Below are 12,884 nucleotides of genomic sequence, written 5' to 3' on the forward strand. Positions count from 1 at the left end.
GATTCTATACAGGAAGTGCCCTGTCTGACAATTTGTTCTCCTACTAGGGCATCTCTATCAAAAATACAGCATCTCTGCTGTAACGTGACATTTTCTAAGGCTTCCATTGGCTCTAGGAAGGCGCCAGAAAGTGGAATGAGAGCTCTCCAGTCTCTGGGCCACCAAGTACTAAGTCATGTTTTGCAGAGGGGTCAAATACTTATTTCCCTCATTAAAATGCAAATCAATTTATAACATTTTTGACATGCGTTTTTTCTGGATTTTATTGTTGTTATTCTGTCTCTCACTGTTCAAATAAACCTACCATTAAAATGATATAGACTGATCCTTTCTTTGTCAGTGGGCAAACGTACAAAATCAGCAGGGGATCAAATACTTTTTTCCCTCACTGTAACAGATGCAGTGAAATTAGATAAAAAAAACAGATAAAAATACACCTTCTGAAACAGCGGGGACTGTGAAGCAACACAAACAGACACATGCATACAAACGGTAATACACGCACTATACACACACCAACAAATTAATTTTGTGTTGTAGATATGTGGTAGTAGAGTAGGGGCCTGAGGGCACACACTTAATGTGTTATGAAATCTGCTGTGAATGTATCGTAATGTTTAAAAAAAATGTCATAATTGCCTTAATTTTGCTGGACCCCAGGAAGAATAACTGCTGCCTTGGAAACAACTAATGAGGATCCATAATAAATGCAAATACAAATGTCCAGTGGCGTGGATGTGGGGGGTTAATCAGAATGTACAGTGCATTCGGAAAGTATTCAGACCCCTTCACTATTTCCACACATTGTTACGTTACAGCCTTATTTCAACATTGATTAAATTGTTTTTCTTCTTCATTTTTTGCATATTCATAAAATAAAAAAATACTGAAAAATGACATTTACATAAGTATTCAGAACCTTTACTCAGTACTTTATTGAATCACCTTTGGCAGCGATTTCAGCCTCGTGTCTTCTTGGGTATGACACTACAAGCTTGGCACACCTGTATTTGGGGAGTTTCTCACATTCTTCTCTTCAGATCCTCTCAATCTCTGTGAGGTTGGATGGGGAGCGTTGCTGCACAGATATTTTCAGGTCTCTCCAGAGATGTTAGATTGGGTTCAAGTACGGTCTCTGGCTGGGCCATTCAAGGACATTCAGAGACTTGTCCCAAAGCCACTCGTGCATTGTCTTGGCTGTGTGTGTAGGGTCGTTGTCCTGTTGGAAGGTGAACCTTCGCCTCAATCTGAGGTCCTGATTGCTCTGGAGCCGGGTTTCATCAAGGATCTCTCTGTACTTTGCTCCATTCATCTTTCCCTCGATCCTGACTAGTCTCCCAGTCCTTGCCTTTGAAAAACATCCCCGCAGCATGATGCTGCCCCCACCGTGCTTCACTGTAGGGATGGTGCCAGGTTACCTCCAGATGTGATGCTTGGCATTCAGGCCAAAGAGTTCATTCTTGGTTTCATCATACCAGAAAATCTTGTTTCTCATGGTCTGAGAGTCCTTTGAGTGCCTTTTGGCAATCTCCAAGCGGGCTGTCATGTGCCTTTTTCAGAGGAGTGGCTTCCGTCTGGCCACTCCACCATAAAGGCCTGATTGGTGGAGTGCTGCAGAGATGGTTGTTTTTCTGGAAGGTTCTCCCATCTCCACAGAGGAACTCTGGAGCTTCTACCCTGATTGCTCAGTTTGTCCGGGCGACCAGTTCTTGGAAGAGCCTTGCTGATTCCAAACTTCTTCCATTTAAGAATAATGTAAGCTACTGTGTTCTTGGGGACCTTCAATGCTGCAGACATTTTTTGGTACCCTTCCCCAGATCTGTGCCTCGACACAATCATTTCTCGGAGCTCTACGGACATGTCCTTCGACCTCATGGCTTGGTTTTTGTTCTGACATGCACTGTCAACTGTTGGACCTTATATAGACAGGTGTGTGCCTCTCCAAATCATGTCCAATCAATTTTATTTACCACAGGTGGACTCAAATCAAGTTGTCGAAACATCTCAAGGATGATCAATGGAAACAAGATGCATCTGAGCTCAATTTCAAGTCTCATAGCAAAGGGTCTGAATGCTTATGTAGGCATTTCTGTTATTTATTTTGAACACATTTGGAAACATTTCTAAAAACCTGTTTTCGGTTTGTGATTATGGGGTATTGTGTGAAGATTGATGAAGAACATGTTTTATATAATCCATTTTAGAATAAGGCTGTAATGTAACAAAATGTGGAAAAACGGAAGGGGACTGAATCGTAATGTAATGCTAATCAGATCCTCTCTTTATTCTCAGTGATCAGAGCAAAGATCTCTGGGGAAAAGGTTGTGTCTCCTAGCAACAGCTCTTCTCCTTACCTGAAGATGATCCAATATGAGATCAAACTGATCAAGGTGAGTCCAGTAGAACCTTGGTCCTGTATTTACATCTTTATCTACAGTAGAACCTTGGTCCTGTATCTACAACTCTATCTAAAGTAGAACCTTGGTCCTGTTTCTACAGCTTTATCTACAGTAGAACCTAGGTCCTGTATCTATAGCTTGATCTACAGTAGAACCTAGGTCCTGTATCTACAGCTTTATTTACAGTGGAACCTTGGTCCTGTATCTACAGCAGAATATTGGTCCTGTTTCTACAGCTTTATCTACAGTAGAACCTTGGTCCTATATCTACAGCTATATCTACAGTAGAACCTTGGTCCTTTATCTACAGCAGAATATTGGTCCTGTATCTACAGCTCTTTCTACAGTAGAACCTTGGTTCTGTATCTACAGCTTTATCTACAGTAGAACCTTGGTCCTGTATCTATAGCAGAATATTGGTCCTGTATTTACAGCTCTATCGACAGTAGAACCGTGGTTCTGTATCTACAGCTCTTTCTGAAGTAGAACCTTGGTCCTGTATCTACAGCTTTATCTAGGGTAGAACCTTGGTCCTGTATCTACAGCTCTATCTAAAGTAGAACCTTGGTCCTGTATCTACAGCTTTATCTACAGTAGAACCTTGGTCCTGTATCTACAACTCTATCTACAGTAGAACCTTGGTCCTGTATCTACAGCTTTATATAGGGTAGAACCTTGGTCCGGTATCTACAGCTTTATCTAAAGTAGAACCTTGGTCCTGTATCTACAGCTCTATCTACAGTAGAACCTTGGTCCTGTATCTACAGCTTTATCTACAGTAGAACCTTGGTCCTGTATCTACAGCTTTATTTACAGTGGAACCTTGGTTCTGTATCTACAGCTTTATCTACAGTAGAACCTAGGTCCTGTATCTATAGCTTGATCTACAGTAGAACCTTGGTCCTGTATCTACAGCAGAATATTGGTCCTGTTTCTACAGCTTTATCTACAGTAGAACCTTGGTCCTATATCTACAGCTATATCTACAGTAGAACCTTGGTCCTTTATCTACAGCAGAATATTGGTCCTGTATCTACAGCTCTTTCTACAGTAGAACCTTGGTTCTGTATCTACAGCTTTATCTACAGTAGAACCTTGGTCCTGTATCTATAGCAGAATATTGGTCCTGTATTTACAGCTCTATCGACAGTAGAACCTTGGTCCTGTATCTACAGCTCTTTCTGAAGTAGAACCTTGGTCCTGTATCTACAGCTTTATCTAGGGTAGAACCTTGGTCCTGTATCTACAGCTCTATCTAAAGTAGAACCTTGGTCCTGTATCTACAGCTTTATCTACAGTAGAACCTTGGTCCTGTATCTACAACTCTATCTACACTAGAACCTTGGTCCTGTATCTACAGCTCTTTCTGAAGTAGAACCTTGGTCCTGTATCTACAGCTTTATCTAGGGTAGAACCTTGGTCCGGTATCTACAGCTTTATCTAAAGTAGAACCTTGGTCCTGTATCTACAGCTCTATCTACAGTAGAACCTTGGTCCTGTATCTACAGCTTTATCTACAGTAGAACCTTGGTCCTGTATCTACAGCTTTATTTACAGTGGAACCTTGGTTCTGTATCTACAGCTTTATCTACAGTAGAACCTAGGTCCTGTAACTACAGCTTTATTTACAGTAGAACCTTGGTTCTGTATCTACAGCTATATCTACAGTAGAACCTTGGTCCTGTATCTACAGCTTTATCTACAGTAGAACCTTGGTCCTGTATCGACAGCTTTATTTACAGTAGAACCTTGGTCCTGTATCTACAGCTTTATTTACAGTAGAACTGTCACGTCCTGACCAGTATAGAGGATTATTTGTTATTGTAGTTTGGTCAGGACGTGGCAGAGGGTAGTTAGTTTATGTATTCCGGGGTTTTGGGTTTCTTTTCTATGTTTGTGTTTCTATGGGTTTTCTATCTGTTCTGTTTCTATGTTAGTTAATTGGGGTGTGGACTCTCAATTGAAGGCAGGTGTTTTCTAGTTGCCTTTGATTGGGAGTCCTATATATTAGGGTGTGTTTGGTCTTGTTGTTTGTGGGTAGTTATTTTACACTGCTAAAGTATCTGTATAGCCTGTAAAACTGTTACTAGTCGTTCTTGTTTATTGGTTTCCCGTGTTCACTTTATTCAAATATAATTAAAGATGAGCATACATATCCCGGCTGCGTTTTGGTCTATTCAACACGGCTATATTCGTGACAAGAACCTTGGTCCTGTATCTAAAAACGGTTGATCAAAGTGAGTCCAGTAGAACATTGGTACTTTATCTACTAAAAGTTGATCAAGGTGAGTCCAAGAAACCTTGGTCCTGCATTGCATCTAATAAAGGTTTACCTGCAGTTTTATCTACAGTCAGTCCTTAAATTATAAATGGGGATGTGCCAGAACAAATAGTGAGCGCTAGAGGGGGATGACCTGGGGAGTTCTGATGTACCGGAACACATGAGAAAAGAAATCACCTGTATGATAAAGCATCGCATGCATATCATCACATTTGTGTAGTGGCATAGAGCAGTAGAGTAGAGGTCAGTTATAGTTGCACACATGGGGAACATTTTTAGTAGCTTAGGGTTGGCAGAATCTTTTTTAATACAGCACAAATGATTGAAATGGCAGGCTACTTTGACACTGACAAACTGAGATCAATAAAAATGACCTCGTCTTGAATACGTCATGGTCTAGGTGTGTGGAAACACAAATTGTAGGCTAAAATAGGAGGAAATTATAAACATATCAAAATATATTTTATATTTGAGATTCTTCAAAGGAGCCACCCTTTGCCTTTATGACAGCTTTGCGCACTCTTGGCATTCTCTCAACCAGCTTCACCTGAAATGCTTTTCCAACAGTCTTGAAGGAGTTCCCACATATGCTGAGCACTTGTTGGCTGCTTTTCCTTCACTCTGCGGTCCAACTCATCCCAAGCCATCTCAATTGGGTTGAGGTCGGATGATTGTGGAGACCAGGTCATCTGATGCAGCACTCCATCATTCTCCTTCTTGATCAAATAGCCCTTACACAGCCTAGAGGTGTGTTGGGTCATTGTCCTCTTGAAAAACAAATGATTGTCCCACTAAGTGCAAACCTGTAGATGGGATGGCGTATCGCTGCAGAATGTTTTGGTAGCCATGCTGGTTAAGTGTGCCTTGAATTCTAAATTAATCACAGACAGTGTCACCAGCAAGGCACCCCCACACCATCACACCTCCTCCTCCATGCTTCACGGTGGGAACCACACATGCGGAGATCATCCGTTCACCTACTCTGCGTCTCACAAAGACACGGCGGTTGGTACTAAAAATCTCAAATTTGGATTCATTAGACCAAAGGACAGAATTCCGCAGGTCTAATGTCCATTGCTCGTGTTTCTTGGCCCAAGCAAGTCTGTTCTTCTTATTGCTGTCCTTTAGTAGTGGTTTCTTTGCAGCAATTTGACCACGAAGGCCTGATTCACGGAGTCTCCTCTGAACAGTTGATGTTGAGATGTGTCTGTTACTTGAACTCTGTGAAGCATTTATTTGGGCTGCAATTTCTGAGGCTGGTATCTCCAATGAACTTATCCTCTGCAACAGAGATAACTCTGTGTCCTTCTATCCTGTGGCGGTCTTCATGAGAGCCAGTATCATCATAGCGCTTGATAGTTTTTGCGACTGCATTTGAAGGAACTTTAAAAGTCCTTGACATTTTTTTGAGCTGTTCTTGTCATAATATGAACTTTGTCTTTTACCAAATAGGGCTATCTTCTGTATACCACCCCTACCTTGTCACAAAACAACTGATTGGCTCAAATGCATTAAGAAGGAAAGAAATTCCACAAATTAATGTTTAACAAGGCACACCTGTTAATTGAAATGCATGCCAGGTGACTACTTCATGAAGCTGGTTGAGAGAATGCCTTGGCAAAGGGTGGCTACTTTGAAGAATCTCAAATATAAAATATATTTGGATTTGTTTAACACTTTTTTGGTTACTACATGATTCCATATGTGTTATTTCATAGTTTTGATGTCTTCAATATTATTCTACAATGTAGAAAATAGTAAAAATAAAGAAAATCCCTGGAATGAGTAGGTATGTCAAAACTTTTGACAGGTACTACACATGTACAAATTACCTCAACTATCCTGCACATTGATTCGGTACTGGTACCCCCTGTATATAGCCTCATTATATTTTTCACTTTAGTTTATATAGTAAATATCTTCTTAACCTGTTAGGGCTAGGGGGCAGTATTTGCACGGCTGGATAAAAAAAATGTACCCGATTTAATCTGGTTACTAATCCTACCCAGTAACTAGAATATGCATATACTTATTATATATGGATAGAAAACACTCTAAAGTTTCTAAAACTGTTTGAATGGTGTCTGTGAGTATAACAGAACTCATTTGGCAGGCAAAACCCTGAGACATTTTCTGACAGGAAGTGGATACCTGATGTGTTGTATTACCTTTAAACCTATGCCATTGAAAAACACAGGGGCTGAGGAATATTTTGGCACTTCCTATTGCTTCCACTAGATGTCACCAGCCTTTACAAAGTGTTTTGAGTCTTCTGGAGGGAGATCTGACCGAACAAGAGCCATGGAACGATGATGGCCCATTAGACACCTGGCACGCGAGTTCATGTTGGGTACCCTCGTTCCAATACGTTATAAAAGAGGATGCATTCGTCCACCTTGAATATTATTCATGTTCTGGTTAAAAAAGGCCCTAATGATTTATGCTATACAACGTTTGACATGTTTGAACGAACGTAAATATATTTTTTCCCCTCGTTCATGAAGTGAAGTCCGGCGGGCTTAGATCATGTGCTAACAAGACGGAGATTTTTGGACATAAATGATGAGCTTTTTTGAACAAAACTACATTCGTTATGGACCTGTGATACCTGGAAGTGACATCTGATGAAGAGAATCAAAGGTAATGGATTATTTACATAGTATTTTCGATTTTAGATCTCCCCAACATGACGACTAGTCTGTATCGCAACGCGTATTTTTCTGGGCGCAGTGCTCAGATTATTGCAAAGTGTGATTTCCCAGTAAGGTTATTTTTAAATCTGGCATGTTGATTGCGTTCAAGAGATGTAAATCTATAATTCTTTAAATGACAATATAATATTTTACCAATGTTTTCTAATTTTAATTATTTAATTTGTGATGCTGACTTGACTGCCGGTTATTGGAGGGAAACGATTTCCTCAACATCAATGCCATAGTAAAACGCTGTTTTTGGATATAAATATGAACTTGATAGAACTAAAAATGCATGCATTGTCTAACATAATGTCCTAGGAGTGTCATCTGATGGAGATTGTAAAAGGTTAGTGCATCATTTTAGCTGGTTTTATGGTTTTGGTGACCCTGTCTTTGAATTGACAAAACATTACACACAACTCTTGTAAATGTACTGTCCTAACATACTCTAAATTTATGCTTTCGCCGTAAAACCTTTTTGAAATCGTAAAACGTGGTTAGATTAAGGAGATGTTTATCTTTCAAAGGGTGTAAAATAGTTGTATGTTTGAAAAATTTGAATTTTGACATTTATTTGGATTCAAATTTGCCGCTCTTGAAATGCACCTGCTGTTGATGGAGTGCACCACGGGGGGGACGCTAGCGTCCCACCTAGCCCATAGAGGTTAACTCTGTTGTCTTAAGAACTGCGTTGATGGTTAAGGGCTTGTAAGTAAGCATTTCACAGTAAGGTCTACACCTGTTGTATTCGGCGCATGTGACTGTTGTCATGACGTTGCCCTCTTTGGGTACAGCGAGCACAGTTGACCCCCTCCCCCTGCACCTCCCCCTGCACTTCTTCACCATCTCCCGCTGTCTCCTACACCCAGGCTGCTGTGGTCAGAAGGGGTCGTAAATTCCTAAGAAAATGTCCCACCTCATGGCCACAGTATAAAGAGACAGTGTTTTCATGGAGAGACAAAGGAATTCTTCCACCTCACAGAATTAGAGAACCGAACGACATTTATGTTCTGGAGAAGGTATAAAAGATTGGTGAAGAATCCAGCTATGAACTGGTCCGTTTGGTACAATTTTGTGAAACTCATGAGAGACAATACGGCCATATTACCATAATAATGTTTATATACTAGCCTCAGCTATGAGACTTACATCTAAATGGTTGTATAAAATTAACCTGTTGGGGCTAGGGGGCAGTATTTGCACGGCTGGATAAAAAAATGTACCCGATTTAATCTGGTTACTAATCCTACCCAGTAACTAGAATATGCATATACTTATTATATATGGATAGAAAACACCCTAAATTTTCTAAAACTGTTTGAATGGTGTCTGTGAGTATAACAGAACTCATTTGGCAGGCAAAACCCTGAGACATTTTCTGACAGGAAGTGGATACCTGATGTGTTGTATTACCTTTAAACCTATGCCATTGAAAAACACAGGGGCTGAGGAATATTTTGGCACTTCCTATTGCTTCCACTAGATGTCACCAGCCTTTACAAAGTGTTTTGAGTCTTCTGGAGGGAGATCTGACCGAACAAGAGCCATGGAACGATGATGGCCCATTAGACACCTGGCGCGCGAGTTCATGTTGGGTACCCTCGTTCCAATACGTTATAAAAGAGGATGCATTCGTCCACCTTGAATATTATTCATGTTCTGGTTAAAAAGGCCCTAATGATTTATGCTATACAACGTTTGACATGTTTGAACGAACGTAAATATATTTTTTCCCCTCGTTCATGAAGTGAAGTCCGGCGGGCTTAGATCATGTGCTAACAAGACGGAGATTTTTGGACATAAATGATGAGCTTTTTTGAACAAAACTACATTCGTTATGGACCTGTGATACCTGGAAGTGACATCTGATGAAGAGAATCAAAGGTAATGGATTATTTACATAGTATTTTCGATTTTAGATCTCCCCAACATGACGGCGAGTCTGTATCGCAACGCGTATTTTTCTGGGCGCAGTGCTCAGATTATTGCAAAGTGTGATTTCCCAGTAAGGTTATTTTTAAATCTGGCAAGTTGATTGCGTTCAAGAGATGTAAATCTATAATTCTTTAAATGACAATATAATATTTTACCAATGTTTTCTAATTTTAATTATTTAATTTGTGTTGCTGACTTGACTGCCGGTTATTGGAGGGAAACGATTTCCTCAACATCAATGCCATAGTAAAACGCTATTTTTGGATATAAATATGAACTTGATAGAACTAAAAATGCATGCATTGTCTAACATAATGTCCTAGGAGTGTCATCTGATGGAGATTGTAAAAGGTTAGTGCATCATTTTAGCTGGTTTTATGGTTTTGGTGACCCTGTCTTTGAATTGACAAAACATTACACACAACTCTTGTAAATGTACTGTCCTAACATACTCTAAATTTATGCTTTCGCCGTAAAACCTTTTTGAAATCGTAAAACGTGGTTAGATTAAGGAGATGTTTATCTTTCAAAGGGTGTAAAATAGTTGTATGTTTGAAAAATTTGAATTTTGACATTTATTTGGATTCAAATTTGCCGCTCTTGAAATGCACCTGCTGTTGATGGAGTGCACCACGGGTGGGACGCTTGCGTCCCACCTAGCCCATAGAGGTTAATGAATAAGGATAGAACTGTTTGTGATATTGTGTAATGTGATTTTGGACTGTTTAATGATGGAAACTCCAATTCCCTTTGGAGTCTTAACCTGTTTGGGCTAGGGGGCAGTATTGAGAATTTTGGAAAAAATATGTGCCCATTTTTAACTGCCTCCTACACCAACTCAGAAGCTAGAATATGCATATTATTGTTCAGGTTTGGATAGAAAACACCCTGAAGTTTCTAAAACTGTTTGAATGGTGTCTGTGAGTATAACAGAACTCCTATGGCAGGCAAAAACCTGACAAGGTTTCATGCAGGAAGTGGCCTGTCTGACAAGGAGTCGTGCGTCTTGCATCTGTTTATTGAAAAGTAAGGATCTTAGCTGTAACGTGACAATTCCCAGGGCTCCAATAGGCTCTCAGGACGCGGGAAAATCATGAAGGTTGACGAGGCAGCCTCAGGCTGAAACAGATTATCATCTTATTCAAGTGTCCCATTAGGTGACAATGGAGTGAGGCGCGTGCGCGATTAGCCCCCGTGGAGTATTTTAATTCGGCTGTTTAGTTTATTGCAGATTCCCGGTCGGAATATTATCGCTTTTCTACGAGATAAATGGCATAAAAATTGGTTTTAAACAGCGGTTGACATGCTTCGAAGTACGGTAATGGAATATTTAGAATTTTATTGTCACGAATTGCGCCATGCGCGCGACACTTCTTTACTATTTCGGATAGTGTCTGGAACGCACGAACAAAACGCCGCTATTCGGATATAACGATGGATTATTTTGGACCAAACCAACATTTGTTATTGAAGTAGCAGTCCTGGGTGTGCATTCTGACGAAGACAACAAAAGGTAATCAAACTTTTATAATAGTAAATATGATTATGGTGAGTGCTAAACTTGCCGGGTGTCTAAATAGCGAGCCCGTGATGCCTGGGCTATGTACTTAGAATGTTGCAAAATGTGCTTTCACCAAAAAGCTATTTTAAAATCGGACATATCGAGTGCATATAGGAGGTCTGTATCTATAATTCTTAAAATAATTGTTATGCTTTTTGTGAACGTTTATCGTGAGTAATTTAGTAAAATGTTAGCGAATTCCCCGGAAGTTTGCGGGGGGTATGCTAGTTCTGAACGTCACATGCTAATGTAAAAAGCTGGTTTTTGATATAAATATGAACTTGATTGAACAAAACATGCATGAAGATCATCAAATGTGAGTGCTGCATTTAGCTGTCTTCTGGGTTTTGGTGACATTATATGCTGGCTTGAAAAATGGGTGTCTGATTATTTCTGGCTTGGTACTCTGCTGACATAATCTAATGTTTTGCTTTCGTTGTAAAGCCTTTTTGAAATCGGACAGTGTGGTTAGATTCATTCTCGGTTCAACATTACCATGTAACTTATTACTTTGTACAGTAGTAGTAATTATTGGTTAAACATTAAAATCTAACACAGTACTTTCTATAAAAGTCATTGGCTCAACATTAACATGTAACTGATCACAGCTGGAATGTATTTCACAGTACAAACTTATGTTTGATACAGATGCACTGAAATGATTTCCCCTTCAGTATGGTATGGTACATGTAGATTATAGTTGGAGCACTGCGCAACACTAGAGGTTTGTATGGTACCTTAATTCAACACCCGCCATCGCCAAATGCAGGTAGATTTTGGCGTTGGCAGGTAAAATGTATATTTCACCAGTCACGTTGGTGGGTGGTCAAGGCTCCACAGCGCATTTCACTCACATTTCTAAATAAAAAGTCAAGTTGATTACTGTAAATGCTGTAAAATAAATGCTGCTGTAGCTGTTTTCAAAGTATTTCTGCCATTTTGTTTCATAGCTAGTAAAGTAATCGCACAAAGTCAAAGAACTACGAATCCTATATAGCCTATCCCACCTCGCGCTGCAATACCTCCCTCGGGGCTGTGCACACCTGAAGAGCTGAGTGAAAGATACATTTTTAGAAGTGCTACTCACAGGTATAAAAGTTGGTCTAATTTACTTGAAACGAAAGTCTACTGAAGTGTCCTTGTGTTTCTTGGCTATTTACATTGTTTTGTTCACAAGCTAGGTTGTTTTTCAATGTTTGAGTTTCAACTGTTAGGGAAGAGAATACAACATGGCTTCTAGTCAGACTCTCAATCTCACAGGCACTAACATGACTCTAGTCGTTTTACCACTGTGATATTTTGGTTAAAAGACATTTAATTTTAAACAACATATCACATTACTTCTTAATAGTAATACATTTGTGTTTGTTGGTGTAATTTTTGCTGGTACATTTTTTTTAATGGCTGGTAGTTAATTTTAGGCCCTGGTTGGAGCACTGTGCAACACTAAAGGTATGTTTTTGTCCTCCACCCTGTAGATGTTTAAAGGCTTTGAGAAGGTGAAGGACATCCAGTATGTGTACACACCCGTCTTCTCCTCCCTGTGTGGAGTCAAACTAGACTCCAACAACAAGGTCCACTACTTGCTGTCAGGTAAAGTACTGCTTCATAAGAAAATAGAACACTGCTGGGCTGGGGAATAGAGGCCATCGCCTATGGTTCATATGATAATATAACTGCACCTGTACATAGCCCATCTGTAAATAGCCCATCCAACTACAGCATCCCCATACTGTATTTATTTATTTATCTTGCTCCTTTGCACCCCAGTATCTCTACTTGCACATTCATCTTCTGCACATCTACCATTCCAGTGTTTAATTGGTATATTGTAATTACTTCTCTACCATGGCCTATTTATTGCCTACCTCCCTTATCCTACCTCATTTGCACACACTGTATATAGACCTTTTCTACTGTATTATTGACTGTACGTTTGTTTATTTCATGTGTAACTCTGTGTTGTTGTTTGTGTCGAACTGCTTTACTTTATCTTGGCCAGGGCGCAGATG

The 12,884-nt window shown here is 39.9% G+C and overlaps 2 protein-coding genes across 2 annotated transcripts in view; one reads left to right on the forward strand and one right to left on the reverse strand.

Annotated features, from left to right (window-relative positions):
• The window catches only part of LOC106566274 (synapsin-2), a 223,019-nt gene that overhangs the window by 96,168 nt on the left and 113,967 nt on the right, over positions 1-12,884 (reverse strand). The window lies entirely within an intron of this gene.
• LOC106566273 (metalloproteinase inhibitor 4) overlaps positions 1-12,884 on the forward strand; it is a 45,623-nt gene that overhangs the window by 19,853 nt on the left and 12,886 nt on the right. The window contains exons 2-3 of the mRNA XM_014134161.2: positions 2,293-2,390; positions 12,351-12,465. Coding sequence (XP_013989636.1) covers positions 2,293-2,390; positions 12,351-12,465 — 213 coding nt within the window. The remainder of the gene's footprint in view (positions 1-2,292; positions 2,391-12,350; positions 12,466-12,884) is intronic.

Source organism: Salmo salar, chromosome ssa12 (assembly GCF_905237065.1).
Source record: "Salmo salar chromosome ssa12, Ssal_v3.1, whole genome shotgun sequence".
NCBI classification, from domain to species: Eukaryota; Metazoa; Chordata; class Actinopteri; order Salmoniformes; family Salmonidae; genus Salmo; species Salmo salar.